The 15,968-nt window shown below is 32.4% G+C and overlaps 3 protein-coding genes and 1 long non-coding RNA gene across 4 annotated transcripts; 2 read left to right on the top strand and 2 right to left on the bottom strand.

Annotated features, from left to right (window-relative positions):
- Nucleotides 1–2,920: 2,920 nt before the first annotated feature.
- On the bottom strand, nt 2,921–4,225 carry LOC111414567 (nuclear pore complex protein Nup37). The gene is made up of 2 exons (XM_023045951.2): nt 3,981–4,225; nt 2,921–3,924 (listed from the first exon to the last, which is right to left on the bottom strand). Exons 1-2 carry the CDS (start codon nt 4,146–4,148, stop codon nt 3,130–3,132), a joined length of 963 nt encoding a protein of 320 aa, XP_022901719.1. The 5' UTR covers nt 4,149–4,225; the 3' UTR covers nt 2,921–3,129.
- A 461-nt stretch (nt 4,226–4,686) lies between these two features.
- On the top strand, nt 4,687–5,886 carry LOC139431693 (uncharacterized). The gene is made up of 2 exons (XR_011641749.1): nt 4,687–5,235; nt 5,593–5,886. It is a non-coding gene; the product is annotated as an uncharacterized lncRNA (long non-coding RNA).
- Nucleotides 5,887–6,269: 383 nt separating this feature from the next.
- LOC111414587 (alpha-(1,6)-fucosyltransferase 8) lies at nt 6,270–8,694 on the bottom strand. The gene is made up of 6 exons (XM_023045977.2): nt 8,183–8,694; nt 7,672–8,125; nt 7,434–7,620; nt 7,142–7,379; nt 6,761–7,088; nt 6,270–6,699 (listed from the first exon to the last, which is right to left on the bottom strand). The coding sequence occupies exons 1-6, from the start codon at nt 8,398–8,400 to the stop codon at nt 6,358–6,360; spliced, it is 1,767 nt and encodes a 588-aa protein (XP_022901745.2). The 5' UTR covers nt 8,401–8,694; the 3' UTR covers nt 6,270–6,357.
- Nucleotides 8,695–9,091: 397 nt separating this feature from the next.
- Nucleotides 9,092–15,508, top strand: LOC111414588 (ric8 guanine nucleotide exchange factor A). The gene is made up of 5 exons (XM_023045978.2): nt 9,092–9,253; nt 9,305–9,669; nt 9,721–9,895; nt 14,242–15,042; nt 15,121–15,508. Exons 1-5 carry the CDS (start codon nt 9,176–9,178, stop codon nt 15,295–15,297), a joined length of 1,596 nt encoding a protein of 531 aa, XP_022901746.2. The 5' UTR covers nt 9,092–9,175; the 3' UTR covers nt 15,298–15,508.
- The last annotated feature ends 460 nt before the right edge of the window (nt 15,509–15,968 follow it).

The following is a 15,968-nucleotide window of genomic DNA, read 5'->3' as shown; positions in this document are numbered from 1 at the left end:
TTTGTGGGTTTTATAAATATGGAAACAACTGATTTAACTAAAAAACGTAGGAAGACATGTGAAGGGAGGCTAGCACAGTTTAATAAGAATCAAAGATCCTGTGGAAGATTATCTGAAAAACAACCACCAGGCGAAGAGGTAAGTTTGTTAGTTTGCACATATTTGGAAAGTTATCTAAAGCTTGTTTGATTTTCAGGTACAATGCCAATGCCGTTATGACTGCAAAAATATGGGGCATGATCAAAAACTCAGTCTGTTCAATAAGTTTTATCAACTGGGAGATAATGTTAAACAAAATTCCTACTTAATGGGGCTGATATCTGTTTTCGGTGTTAAGCGCAGGCGCCATGGTTCATATGTGGATCCCACAGCAAGTAGACGCCAGGCATCTGTCTTTTTTACTATCCCAGATGGCAAAGGTGTTTGTAAGCAAGTTTGCAAGAAAACGTTTCTCGATGTTTTTGGTATTACAAAGCGTAGGGTCGAAACTCTCGTTAAGGCGATAAAGCGTGGGGACGTTACTTACATTGAGCGGAGGGGAAACAAAATTAGAGAGAGAAAGTATTCAGCAGAAGATGAAAGGCTCATTATTGTGCACATTGCTGCTTTGCCCAAAGAAGAGAGCCGTTATACTAGGGCTAAAAGTTCAAATTTGTATTTGAGCCCAGATTTAAATTACAACAAGCTGCATGCGTCTTTCGTGGATCGTAACCCGACGACTACAGTTAAGTACGGTTACTTCAAAAAAATAGTTCGACAAAAAATCCAAAAACTTAGGTTTCATCGCCCCAGACAAGATACATGTAAGACAGTAATTCACAGTAAAATAATGAATGACTCCGTAAACAGAGTAAAAAATCGCGCCTCGCTGCATCATCGTAAAGCGGAAAGCGCACGCACAGTTATGAAAAATGACCATCAGGAGTCTCAAACTCCTACGAGTAATATGTGTACAATGGCAATAGACTTAGAAAAAGTTCTGTCGTTACCTGCGTTAACGCATTGTCAAATGTACTATTTGCGTCAACTTTCGTGCTACAACTTATGTATACACAAGGCTGATAATAATAAAGGCTTAATGTTTTTATGGCACGAGGGTATCAGTGATCGTGGAGGAAATGAAATCGCAAGTTGCGTCCTCAAAGGTATAAAAAGTAATATTACTCACAAGAAACAGTTTGTAATTTGGAGTGACAACTGCTGCGAACAAAATAAAAATAAAATGATTGTGTTTTTATGTAGTAAGTAGTTGTTATCTAGTATGTAATGGCTATGCTGACGAGATCCAGCATAAGTTTGTCGTGTCAGGCCACTCATATCTTAGTTGTGACCGTGATTTTGCAATCATAGAGAAAAAAAGAAAGAAAGCCAAGTGTGAAGTGCCAATGGACCTTTGCAGAGTTATTTGCAACGCATGTGATAAGAATTCGTTTGAAACAACCATGATGCAGGAAGAGGACTTTTTCAACTTTGCCAAGCTAGCCCAACTTTATCTTAACACTACGCAGTTAGAAATATCAAAAGTAGTTTGGATTAAAGTATCAAAAGACAACCCCGGCAGAGTATGTACAAAAAAAACCTTTAGTGATCTTGAACCATGGAAGATTACGAATGTGTTCAAAAAGAATATCACAAAGAACCATATTGTAGGTATGAATCTACCTCAGCTGGAGATGGCAACGCGACTGAACAATGAAAAGAAAGCAGATTTGAAGAAAATGATACCATACCTTAAAGAAGAAACTAAACAGTTTTATAGGGAGTTAACGGCATAAAAGACACTTCAAACAGTACAATTTTTAGTTGGTCTTAATTCGGTTATTTTTTATGTTTGTTTGTTTATATTTTTGATTTTTTCTACAGTATCTTGTTCTTAACTCTTACTGCATTAATTAAGATAACTTGTACGTATTACTTCAATATAATACTAAACTTATAAAACATTGATTTATTATTATTATTATCTAGCCTAAAAACTCTTATTTTCCTGTTCTTTGCTGTTCTGCACAAAATTGACCCGTAGACCCTTCCCCCATCCACCTACTCCAAAAATTTAACCCCCCTTCACCAAAACACCATTCAAACAATGAAATAAAGTGTTATATTCATACAGTTCAGTCAGTTCAGTTATCATTATACCGAACTTTAAACTGGTATCTTAGCCCCCTTTTTACCAAAAAAGTATTGGCACATAGCTCTTTTCATAATTTCTTAAATAAAAGTTTACATATAAAATAGGCATGTTGGTATTCTTAGTTCAAATTTCATAGGTATGTAAAGCCCTTTACTGATGACAGGTGAAGTTAAGTTAAATATTTAAGCAGAATATGTTCCTAGGAAGTTTTTATCATTTATCTCAAAACTTCATTTTTTGCACTTAGCCCGGATTTTACATTCGGGCTACATTTGTCTTCCTAACTCTTCTTTAATAAAATATAAATTATTATCCGTTTTGTAGTTCATTTTACAACGCCCTTGTGTTTTTGGTTTTTTTACAGTTTGATATTTTTTGTAGGTTTGAATAATTTTAAAAACCGTCGTGCTGTGAACCTAATACAATTATGTTGAATATAAATTTAATTTTAAAACTCAAGTGCAATACACATACATCAAAAATACGTGAAGCTTTATCACATATATATTTTAAATTCTTATTTGGTGTCTCCGTCTGTACTTCTTCACAATACCTAATTATAGAGTTTTTTCGCGTTTAGACAGTTCACATCCCGTTCCACCCTTTCTTAACATTTTTATGGTAGATTTAGCAACAAAAAAATTATATGAAAATTGTTTTTTAATCAATCTTAACAAATTTGATAGACAGTGGTGGCACACAATTAAAGTAAAAGTCACGACATGCGTTTTTACTTTCAATACCAACTTGACGACGCTTTGACAATTAATTTAAATAAAAAACAGATTATATTGATTGATTTATTTATCATTTTCCAGGAACATAACCTCAATATAAAAATCGGAAAATTAGAATCAAAAAATTAATGTTTACGCATTAAATACATATTTTTACCTAATTTTTTAAGATTTAATGAATATTTACATTTATTTATTGATGAAATCGTGTTAAATTTAATTTCCATCTTTTGAGGTTATGTTTTTTTAAATTGACAATTATTTTCCAGGAATTTTCCAAAAATTCAATTTACGATCATCTCCCACACATATTAAGGGATATCTAAAGTGCCATGTAATGTTTGTTGGTGATGAAAGAGTTGCGTTTAACCGTTCCTGTTGTGTTTGAACGTGAAATACTTTGATAGAGTTTTCCAGTTTATTCACAATCGCTAAAAATTCCCCGGACATATTAAATTTTAAATCACCACCAGATTCTGTATAAATCAATTTAGTTTGAATTGGGCGACTCAAACGTGTTGCATCCCACAATAAAAGTTCTCCCATATGTAATGATGCAAGTAACTGAGAATCATTTGGGGACCAATGAGCCGCTGATAATGATTTTGTGTAACTACACGATAAAATTGGTTTAATCGCTGAAACGTTGTAAAACCGAATTACTCCGATTTTTTCAGCAACCAATAATTTTAAAGGATCTTCTCTGTGCCAGCAACAGGATACTCCTGGGGATGTTAAGTTAAAAAAGGCTGTTAACTTATTATCCTCCGTCGACCAAACTTTAACTGTGTGATCATCGCTAACAGACGCAATATAACTGTTTGTTGGATCATAATTTAGATCGTTAATATAACTTTCATGTCCAGTTAATTCCATACAAGAATTTTCATCTGATAAGTTAGTCTTAAAAATGCGTATTTTAAAATCATTAGCCGCCGTACAAAATTGAACGTTTATCGGAATTATATTCAACACAGTTTCAGAAGAAAGATATAAATTTGTGCATCGAAGAGGATGTTGGATTTCAGCCAGAATACTTAGTTCTAATTTATCCTAAAATATTTAGTTTTATAACACGTTTTCTTTCTATAAAATATCTTTATAATTACCTCAAAGAGGATTTGACCAACGATTATTTTCTTGGGAAAAGCTAACAAAATAATATCTTGAGACCATTCATAAGTGGAATAATGAACAGCTAAAACAGGGCTATTTTCTTGTAAATCAATCGAATAAACCGGTTCGGTAAATTGCTTGTGAATCGCTTCGAAATCCATTTTAACGAAAAATGAAACTTTTAAACAACTAACATAACCTCTAAATAAAAATAGTTATAATTTTTGTGTAAAGAGGGCGCCCCTAAGCATAATAAAACGAATCAAAATAATATGAAAAGTCAAAAAGATTTATGTTAAATATCCGGTTTTTTATATAAATTTTAAAATTTAATGAAAATATTGTGCTGTTTTACTTGTGTGATGTTTTATACACAAGTTATTAATCTATAAATTTGGGTTTCTTTAATTTTAAGAGACTCTTATTAAAAACTTTCGGGCAAGTTCAGGTTCAAAAGAATATTAATCAGGTTCGACAGAAAATTCATTTAATTAACACAAAATCAAATTAACTCGTTTTATGAGTAACAAAAAAAATGGTTTTCCTCAATTAACTTTAATAACAATGCTTATTTACGAGAGATAAATTTTTAAATAAAATAGATAACTGCGGTTATCGACTGAAATATCGATATTAGAGAGAACCAGTCTATTATTTGAGAGAGAGAGAGTAGGATAAAACCAAGATTTATATATTAAAGGTTGTCTAAGTTCCTATGCTGCAATACTTTGATTTAAGTTTGTGGGCAAGGGGCAAGAGTAGCAGTGTTTCGTGACGTAAACGATCACAGATTGCGCACGCAACCGGTACTGCTTGGCGGTATTATTTTCCACATGTGACGTAATGCGCAGTATGATTGCGTACGAACCTAGACAACCTCTTATATATAAACCTTGGGATAAAACTAGTTAGAACCGTTCTTTGAAAATAACAAATGGAAAACTCTTGTGAGTTGTTCTTTGAGTTTGATTCTTTGATTTTTCTTTTTGTAGGTTATGTTAAATAATAAAATAAAATTATCATCCGACTCACTGTGAAAAATAATGGATTGGAGTTCAATGTGGTATCTGGATTATGGATTGTCTCTTGTGTTCGGGGCACTAACTAATTTTCTGGATTGTCTACAGGATTCTTCTTACGGGAAATTGAACTGTTTGTTCTTCGGAAATAGGGTCTTGGATGATCTCGAAGAAGTATCAGTAGTTCTTGGAATAGGTTGTAGGATGATTCTCTTTTTATTTTAATATTGTAAGTTGGTTTGACTTTTTTTTAAAAATTATCTTAGATTTTTGAGGTTATCTTTTCAAAAATTCTTCTATCTGACGGCGTGCATTCGACGCTGGTCCGACGACGGCTCGCTCACTCCCTGTTCGCGATCTCCTTATATACCCCGGCACTCCAACCGTTTTTTTCCTCGTTTCTGATTGGTCCTTAGCTTCGCGCCCTTTTCAAAATTCAAAATTCTTTCTTCGAAACTAGCGTCATCTCTTGATTTTTCTCGGAATTAACCTTCAAAATTTAATTCTTTTTTCGCTGATTTCTCCCTTATTCGTTTATGAAACGTAATAAAACTTCGTATTCAACGTTGTCTTTTCTTGTTTTTAGACATACATTGGAGTACACGCCAAATTTCAACAATGAGTAAAGTTGGAAAAATTCAAATTTAAATCAAGGATTTCTTCCTCAAAATAACGTTAAAACCTCAAACGATGGATGAAAAATGTGCTTTAGGAGCTGTACTACAATAATTGATACATTTGAAAGTAAACAAAACGGTTTAAGATAAGATTTTCACCAACAGAAAATCTCTCTGTCACAAATTCTAGGTTATGTTCTCTCGGTGAACTAAGAGAATGTTAAAATTATTACAATATATTAATAAAATCACTTTAAATGTAATTTCCATCTTTTGATTAATTAATAAACTTCACTTTGATAAAAAAAATTTAATTTAATACCTAGGTACCACTTGAATTGAAATATGTAAATTAACTTTTAAGATAACGTGCTTAAAGCAGCTACGAACGATAACATTATCGTTCTACCAGCGCACAAGGGGAATGCGACCTTAGTTATGGACAGAAATGAATACAACAAGATTGCACAAGATCACGAGCCTTTTGGACCCAGCCACTTATAAGAACTGGCAAAATCCACAGGAATCCCAGCAGAACAACAGAAAAGCACTACTCTTCATATTTACATATGAAGCATAGTTTAATTTGATTTAAAAATTATAAAATATAGGAACATAAAACCTAGACAAACATAAAATTTTAATATAAAACTACGTAATGCAAAGTTTTATTTCCGTGGTTTAAAACAACAATATCTTTTCTGTTGAAATAAAATTATTAAATAATTTGTTTATTACACATTATCATTATCGTTATTTTTATTAGTGGCTTTGGCATACGTTGGAAACTTCACTGTTTCCACTTTATCCTGTACTTTAAAGCTTGGATATAACCCCGTTTGTTTCGTCCGTAAATTTTTCCCTTTACTATAACCATTCCAATGATTTCCAGCAACTCCAACCAAATCGTTAACGTTCAAGTTAATCTCGCCTTGGGATTGCGCGGTGTGTGGCAACAAAGCCACGCGATTGTGTTGGTTCTGACCCCCGAAATAATAAATATCGTCCAAGGATTTAAACTTATCGGACGCATCCGGAAAATAATTTTGCATTATTTCATACGCAACTCTACAAACCTAAAAATTATTAATAAATGTTGTGGTTAAACATTTTTGTTAAATTTGTTGTTTAAATAACCTGAGATGAAAACGTGCAAACTAAATAATCGCTCATTGACAGCATATGAATGTCTAAAATGATCCCGTTTAAAGATTGTTCTGAGTATCTTGTTGAAATCGATGCCGTTTTTGATATAGAAGCGTCACCCAAAATCTCGTAGGAGGGATAATTTTTTTTCGCTTCTGCTAAAACTTTCGGGTCATCCGTTGCGAGATATATCCTACGTTTTTCAACTGCTCCTTTTAATTCTAATTGATCGTAATAATCTTCAACAACAGCCATGTATTCATTAACAGAATGAAAAGAGGCTTCTGTGCCTACTTTATCCGTTCTTCTAATATGAACACTAAAAAATTTGTTTGCATCACTTTTTTGTAATTTTAAAATTAATATTTTTACCCAACAATAGGTCTTTTAAATCCAATATTATACATAGTATCTTGCATTAAAGCCGAAGTTTTTTCTTGTGGTTTCATTAAATATTTTAAAAATTGTCCGATCCACCAAACGATGGGGTCGCCGTGCAATCGTATTAATCGCGGGGCTAAATCCTCGGGGATTGCCGGTGGAAGATACGGAGGTCGAGGTGAAATCGAATCGATAACGGATATAGTTAAAACTTGAGTTTCGGGGGTTCCTAAAATAATCAATTTTTAAATTATTTTTTATTATTATTCATGATAATCATTACCAGGCCAAGTTGAGCCGTTTTCACCAAACGTATCTGTACAAGTATCACTTATTGGTTTAAACTTTTCCTCCCATCCCCCTTTATTATATTTCCAACCTTTCGATTTTAAAATTAAAGTACGTTCGGTTCCATAAGCCACCAATAAGCAGTATACTACATGATGAAGTTGACACCCAAACCCACAACCCTTAAAATAATTACAAATTAAAAATTTATTGTTTAAAATTATTTTTATTACTTTATTTAAGTTGCAAACTAATTTTTTGGCACTTTCACAATCAGCGGGATTTTGTAAATACTTCAATCGTTTCTGTACCAAATTACTTAATTCGGTAGCTTCTAATTCCCTCCAAGTAGCGAAACCATCAATCTCCCCCAATTGCGCGATATCATGCAATAAAGATCGTTCGTGCTCTTTGGTCACCTTCAAAAACTCATCCACAGAACTCTCAGCGTTCACCGATAACTGTTGAACTTGCTGTTTCAGATTATGCATCTCACCCCGAACATAATAAAATAACTCCTTTGTATTTGTGGCAATTCGTCTCCTCAATATTTCGTATTGAGAGTTTGGTTCCTCTTTTTGGCTTACAAACCCGACGTCTTGAAGTCTTTTCGATTTTGGGTGTTCCACTTTCGTCAGACGCATTTGAAAGTTTTCTATTGCTTCTTTTTCTTCACTTTTAAAATCACTACAAAAGATGTTGAGGTTGTAAAACTCGATAAATGAGAGTGCATTGAATAATTACCCTAATTTAATATCTCTAAAAAGCTCTTGTAACTCGTTATTTTGTTTACGGAGTATCTCTAAATCAGCTAAAGCCTTCGCAAGTCGATCTACAGTTTCCGTATTTGCAGGAGATACGTGTGTAGAGATCATCGGAAATGCAATAAATAAAAGGATCACAATCCAAATACCAAAGAATATTAAAACTATCGCGTTTACGTGTCTGAATATTGCACTCATTTTTTTGATTTATTATACTTTATACGTTTATTTTTACGTTACTACTTATTACTTAACAACTGGATTTTTTAGGTTATAAACTTATGCATATGGAATACATTTGTACATGTGGTATGTGTATAGTTAATTTATTTTTAGCACTATGAACAGTACCGTAAATAATTCATGTCATGTCACCACAATCATATTTTTAAAATATGTTTGAGGAACTCGTTAACTATCCGATTTAACACAATTTAACATTTTGACAGGTTTGACAGGAAGAAGTAAAAATAATCAACGTGAAGTTAAATCGCAATAATACCAACCGAGGCGACTCAATTATTTTTGTCACTTTAATTATAAGTTATTCTTCTTTCTTTGCAGTCTTATCGATTCGTTAAAATAAAATAATTTGATTACTTTTATTGAATGATTAGATTGAATTGGATAAACGTGTGTTGGTACCAACTGCATTTATGACCCATACAACCGACCTACATTATCTTTAAACTTCCTCCTCTTTGTATAATTATTTTCCGCAATTACATGAACCATAAAAACCTTTTTTTATAAATAACTTTCTCTTTTGAGAATCAACTCAGATTAATCTAAAATTAAATTTAAAAAAAAATAAATAATATGTTGCATCACTTTCTACATCAATTTACAAATATGTACATCTCTTTTTACTAAATCGATTATTAACCTTCATTCTACACCAAACTAAAATCAATGGTTAACCTCAAAACTTGTTTTAGGGCGTATTATAAAGATTGTTAAAATTTCTTAAAATATGGAATCACAAATTGAAGTATTAAATAGCGATGATAACGCAGCTAAAAAAGAAATTCTTAAAGATCTAATAGAAAAGGTTTAAATTTGAAAAATAATAATGCTAATAATTGATTTGTTTTAAAACCAGTTTTCAGATCAATTTAATTTCCCAGCTTTAGATGAAGACAACACGAGAGTATCATTATGGAAAGCACTGTATCACATTTTAAAAGATAAAGAACAAGGGGATTTACACCAATTTTGTTTGATAATAATCCGATTATTAAGTCGTGAGAAAAAATGTTTAAATGAACTTGTTTCAACGAACATTTTGGTGTTAATACTAGCAATGGGGGGGTTGGGAGGAGATAATAATACTGTTGTTTATAACGATAAGCTCATCGAAGGGCTAAAAGCTTGTTGTAATATTTTGTTTAATGCTAATATTTCTAGAGAGGTTTGTTTAAAACATGGTGTTTTGGAGGGTATTTTTAAACGGGTTAAACATTATCCGTGAGTATTTTGATATTAAAAGAGTTGTTAAATGAATATATTCTTTTAAAGCGAGAATGAGATTCCGATCGATGTTAAAATCTTAGATATGAAGATTTTATTTATTTTAACGGCGTTACAAAGTGATAGTCGAGTCAAAATTAATAAGAAATTTAATGGAATTGTTGAACTTATGGGAGTTTTAGGGAAAGCATTTGAAGATTTTCGAAATAATGAAGAATTTAAGGTGATTATATTTAACAAAAATAATTGAAGACGCGAGTGGATGAAGGTGCTATGTAACACGGGAACAATTTTGAGTTATTCTCGTTTAAAGTTTTTACTATTTATTTCTTTTTTCATATTATTCAATTTATTTCAACAACAAAATATATTACAGTATAATAACTTTACAAAATGAAGATAAGTTAAGGAATTACAAGAAAGAATATGTACATCCACTAAATAAGAGACAAATTTAAAATTTATTACGAATGAAAGATGTCATCTAAAGTATTTTATTATCGCGTAAAATATTTTCGTAATAATATTTGTATTCTTCATGTACAAATTGCAACTGTTGTTTCAAATTCAGTAACTTTTCTTTAGAAATATTGCCATATTTTTCCGAAACTCTGTCTGGATAAACACATATTTCTGTAGTCTTTTTATTTTTTTAGCAATTGACAATTTCAAATTCGGTATTTTCATCCAGACATTCCTTGTATGAATACTCCCCAAACTTTTCCACCCTAATCCACCTGATACCATCTCTAAAATGTATTTTTTTATCCGATTTATTTTTTTTTCTGTTATATAAACCGAGTTTTAGAGGCAATTGATCAAACTTTTTAAAATGGTTTTCCATATTCATAACATGTGCATTTTTCTTGCTTGAAGTTCTTATGATGTCTCTGTACAAAAACCCGTTCACATTTTTTTAAAGTTTTTTCAATTCTTCCGAAATCTCTATCACAGTCCAAATAAGAATGTCCAACCTCTGGGAATTTATGATCAATTTTTCTAAACATGCCCTTCAAAATTAGGAGCTGATATAAAGCAATGATATTAAAATTTTTGTTTTGGCCGGCACAAGAATCTGACCAAATTATTAGGTGATTAATCTCAGGGTTACTTTCTTTAATCATTTGGGCGAAATAATACAAACAGCTCGCAATTTCGCTGCTCCCTCTATTGGCAACGTCGTCAGTCCACATAAAAAAATAAGGTTGTTCTTCTTTTGATATGAAATGTATACCAAAATTGAGTTGTTTGGTTTCAAATACCCTTAAGTCCAAATTTTTCGATTTTGAGAAAACGGCAAAAAAGTATTTTGGGATGATTTTGGCGTTAATAATTCAAACATAATTTATTTGTTATTAGAAGACTTACTGAAGTTTCAAAAATTCTATAACCACGTCTTTTGAAATAGATATAAAAATCACAAAGTGGATTTAAAAATGGTGTTTGGTTGCGTTTACTACCAAACTGTGGATTAAGGCTCATTTGAATCTGAACAAAATGGATTAGGCATGAATTGAAAGTGAATCAAATCTCTTTGTAGCTAATAACAGGAAACTTTATTTTTTGAAAGATATGTTATTTAAAAGCTGTACTTAAAAAACTCTTAAACTGTAACATCAGGTATATTTTCGGTTGATTCACATAAACTAGGCTCTTCGTCCCCACTGTCTTCTCGAGAATCGCCAGGAATATTATTGTCCTGAAATTTTCCCAACACATCTCTATAATAAGCCAAATTTTCTACCGCTCTCCAGTTCTTTCCATAATGTTTGCTTAACAAGTTATTTACATCTCTCATTTTCAGATCTTTTGGTTTCACTCCGGTAGGAATTTCTTTTGGCTGGATATTCATGGCGGTTTGGTTTTTCCTAAAAACTCCTTTGAATGTTCCGGTGTCTGAACGGTAAGATAACTCACCTCGAATGGTGATGGCGTTTTTGTTGCCACGTCGTATAATATATCTCTTACATTGGTTAAATTTAAAATGCCACTGAGACACTGGCTTAAGGATTTTTTGACCAGCACCTTTCCAATCACTATCGGGAACATCTTTTCCAAGTTTAAAAACAGTAGCATGTTCTTGAAAAATATTTATGTATTCTTCTGGCATTACAATTTCTTCTTTCTTTCTTATTTCTTTTTCGATAGTAGCAAAAACCCTGTCAGGTGGAATGTAGGAGTGCCCCACCACTGGGAATACCAGCTCGATTGTTCTAATAGAACTGCTTATACTGCTTAGCCATTTGAACAACATACATATCATAATGGTATTTTTATTTTGGCCGCCGCATCCATCGGCGACCAATCGAAGTGTATCTATTCCCTCTAAGTTACTATTGTTTAAAGTGTAAAAGACGCAGCTTGCAATTTCGTTGGCGCCCTTGGCATGTTCATCTTCAGTCCACGTGAAAATTTTAACATTATCTTTTGTTAACGGAATATGTGAGTGCCCCACTACAGTAGTGAAGTTGTAAATGTACAGTTGTCTACTATAATAGGTACTTTGATCTGGTATTTTGGGCAATACCAAGTTTTTCTGACAATCAAAAGAAATTGTCAGAAGGCCGTCCCGTTTGTCTTTTAGCTGTTCAAAAAATGCTTTGGCCCTGAGCTTATGTATTCGGTATTCTGTAGTTAGCACTGTTTTAATAGATGCAACCTTTTCATTTTTAATTTTTTCCCGGAGTTCAAGACACTTAGAGCAAACATCGGTGCTAGGAGATCCAAAGCCGATGTTGAAGGAAGTATTAAAAATAAATCGAAAGTAGCTCTCTTTAATATCTAAAGGCTGTCTATTTGATTTGAATTTTTAAGGGATTCGCGCGTTTTTTAATACAAATCATTGAGTATTTTATAGAAAACAACTTTTTCTAACAGATGGCGTATATATCTCATTTTTGCCCGAAAATGGATTTAGGGGATATTGAAACCAGACAACTCAATTGTACAACCACATCTGTCTCAGATAGAAAGCCTTAGATGTGGTTATTCTTGGCAAAGGCATGGTTTGTTGTAGATCCATGGTGAGATAACCAATTTCGTTGTTGCTTTTAGCTTTTAACCTATCCTTTTTCTGTTCTTCAAACGCCTTTCTGTACCTCTCTTTATGTTCTTCATTGCTTTCACCGCTGTCGCAAGTGCTGCAAGTGTCGCTCTTAGGTTGTCCAAAAGATAAATTAAATTTTGTAGAAAAAATGTTGCTATATGAACATAATTTTACTATGTACTCTTCTGGACATTTTTTGGTGCGACATTCGTTTATATACAACCTGTACATTTTAGCTATATTTAGCAGCGGAGAAAGATACATCTTATTAATATTTTTATTCCTTGAATAATGTGATTGTTCGGCAGGAAATCTTTTTATGTGGTCAACAATAGATTCAACAACTTCAGCTGGCAATTTATGGGGCCTTTTATCATGGCAGCCTCTTCTGTCTGGACTTGGAGCTACCTCACCTGATTTCAGCTTTCTCTGAATAACAGCAACTTTTTTTCTACCAATTTGATATAATGACATAAAAGCAAGTTTGCAAACTTGCGTTTGTGTTGCATTATAAGTTATAAAATATTTAAATGAAAACTGTTTTGGATTTTTAGCTGAAGATCTATGGCACTGAACTGGGCCAATTTTTATACTTTTTAAAAGTAAAATATTTTTGGAATTCTGATTTAACTTGTAGAAACTTTTAAATATATTTTCTCTTGAGTTGACTTCAAACTTCTCATCGCAATTTAATCTGCAACGATCCGTACACAGTACATATTTTAGATTTGGACTCTTAGCGGCAATTTCTTTTCCCGTTTGAGAAATATATTTTTCCCCTCGATCTCTTGCAATCCTTGCCGTTTCCCTTTTCCACTTACTTGCATCCCTCTTCCTTTTCCTAGCAATCTTTTCTGAAGGTTCAAATATTTTCTTTTTTAGTTTTTGATTTTTTTCTGTCGAGATACTATCTGAATTATTTGGGGTATCTTCTCCCATTGTGTGTTTAGGTGTGCCAATATGTGCCAATACATTTCCTTTGAATTTCATTGTCAAATCACTTGAATTATTCTCTTGTACCGCAATATTATGTTTATTTAAATCAGTGCTTATACATTCGTCTTGGCCAATACAGAACTCAAATCCCATACCTGAATCTAAAGATAAATGAACCCAACATTCATGTTACTTAACCATACAAAAAGAGGAAAACGCATACCACCATTAACCGGACGTAATTCAGCCATTTGAAACATAAATTAGCATGTGGAATTTATTTTTACTTACACGATTTAGCACCTGTCAAAATTTAGTTAAATACAAACAAATCACGGTAACTTGATCTGCACTACCGAAGGAAACAAAATGGATAAAGGTGTTAAAGTCACATAGCACCTTTATCCATTAACTTAATTTAGATTGTGAAACTCATAGCACCTTTATCAACCGGTACTTTGCAAAAAAGTAAGAATTAATCTGCAAAACATCTTTAGACCAAAAATCCTAAAATTCTCAAAATTGTTACATAACACCTTTATCCACTCGCGTCTCTAATTATCTTTTAAATTTTTTTATTTTTGTAGTTAAAGCAAGTTGAATTGATTGGCGAACTCTTAAAAACCTTATTTAATTTAACTGTCAAAACGGAAATTGAATCTGATTTGAGTCGAGATCTCGTCATTTTGTTACGTGACCATCTCCTTTGGGAATTTGAAAACAAGGACGATAACAACAACGAATTAAATAACCACATAATAAATTTATTAATAAATGTTCCCGAAACCGAATTGGGCCATTTAATGTTGGAATGCGTCACAGAACCCCCCACAAATGAAACGTTACAATATATGGGGTACGATATGACGGCGATCTATACAATGTTAGAATGTTTGAAAGCTAAATTCACCAAAAACTGTACCGTTTCGAAACAATTGGAGTTGTTATCTCCGGTTATCACCGTTTTAAGAAATTGCGCACGAAGTTGTCGCAGAATGAGAAAGTATCTCAAAACACAAGTACTTCCCCCGTTAAAGGATGTTAGGTCACGACCGGAGGAGGAAGAATCTTATCGCGGATATTTTTGTCGACTTTTGACATCTCCCATTACAGAAGTTAGAGATTTATCGGCCGATTTCTTATTCATTTTATGTAAAGAAAACGTAAATAGGATGATTAAATATACCGGATATGGAAATGCAGCGGGAATGTTCGCTTCACGGGGTCTTATGTTGGGTGGAAACACGGAAAATTCAAATAATTATAGCTCCGATAGCTCCGATAGCGATACTGATGAATACAATCAATTAAAATCACAAATTAATCCGGTTATGGGATGTTATCAACCTGATACGCCAAAAGCTACTGATAATATGACTGATGAGCAGGTAAATAATTGTTTATTAAAATTTAAAATGATATGCAACCAAACGTACAAAGTCGATAAAGTAGGATTTGATTTTTAGAAAGAATATGAAGCGATGAAATTGGTTAATTTAATGGATAATTTGACTAAAACGGGAATTGTACAACCATGTACGGTTGGTCCCGATGGTAAACCGAAACCCATCGAGCATGTTTTACAGTTACAGCAAGGTTTAAAAGCACAACAGATTAAAAGCGAGGATAATGATAGCGATTAAATTTATGTGAAATATCGGTGGAATTTTTATTAAAGAAAAATGTTTGGGGAGATAGCACAAAAATAGCTTCAAAAAAAATTAATAATTTTATTTTTTTATGTTTTAAATGTAAAAATTTCATATATTAATCTTAATGTGATCGTTTTCAACGTTTTGTGATGATTACATCTCTCTATAATATATGTGTTGTAATAAAAAAGTTAAAACAAAATTTTGTATTTTGTGGTTAACACTCCCCATTTTCATTTCTAAATCATAACCCAAATCAAAATAAACATATATAAACCAATAAATTAAATCTAAATATGAAATCTGCGGCTTACAAACTGTTTGTGAAGAGTTAAATTTAGAAAACAAGATAAATATTTATTATTGAACCGATTGTTCGCAGCTTTTCCCACTTTTCTTTGTAATAAACTTAAAAATAAATACCAACACTTTTATTATTAAATGTTTATGATGGGGGATTTAATTTCAATTTTATTATTCATGACTTTCACAACCACAGAAATGCCGTTAAAGCATGAAAATGGAAATACGAGGGGAAATATTTTAATGAAGTTGGAACGCTTCCAATTAAATACCTATTAAAAATGAGTCGAAAATGACATCCTTCAAATCAATACTGTTTCACTTTACGTAAATGTATGTAAACTAGCCCAGATGTTACA

The sequence above is a fragment of the Onthophagus taurus genome, chromosome 11, assembly GCF_036711975.1.
Source record: "Onthophagus taurus isolate NC chromosome 11, IU_Otau_3.0, whole genome shotgun sequence".
Classification (NCBI taxonomy): Eukaryota; Metazoa; Arthropoda; class Insecta; order Coleoptera; family Scarabaeidae; genus Onthophagus; species Onthophagus taurus.
This window is presented reverse-complemented; position numbering and strand designations above follow the sequence as displayed.

Coding starts and splice junctions, on each gene's coding strand:
- LOC111414588 (XM_023045978.2), top strand. CDS start 9,176: ATGGAATCACAAATTGAAGTATTAAATAGCGATGATAACGCAGCTAAA. Junction 9,254..9,304: donor TTAAAGATCTAATAGAAAAG/GTTTAAATTTGA, acceptor TTTTAAAACCAG/TTTTCAGATCAATTTAATTT. Junction 9,670..9,720: donor AAACGGGTTAAACATTATCC/GTGAGTATTTTG, acceptor ATTCTTTTAAAG/CGAGAATGAGATTCCGATCG.
- LOC111414567 (XM_023045951.2), bottom strand. CDS start 4,148: ATGGATTTCGAAGCGATTCACAAGCAATTTACCGAACCGGTTTATTCG. Junction 3,925..3,980: donor TTGGTCAAATCCTCTTTGAG/GTAATTATAAAG, acceptor TAAATATTTTAG/GATAAATTAGAACTAAGTAT.
- LOC111414587 (XM_023045977.2), bottom strand. CDS start 8,400: ATGAGTGCAATATTCAGACACGTAAACGCGATAGTTTTAATATTCTTT. Junction 7,621..7,671: donor TAGTTTGCAACTTAAATAAA/GTAATAAAAATA, acceptor AATTATTTTAAG/GGTTGTGGGTTTGGGTGTCA. Junction 7,380..7,433: donor AAACGGCTCAACTTGGCCTG/GTAATGATTATC, acceptor TGATTATTTTAG/GAACCCCCGAAACTCAAGTT.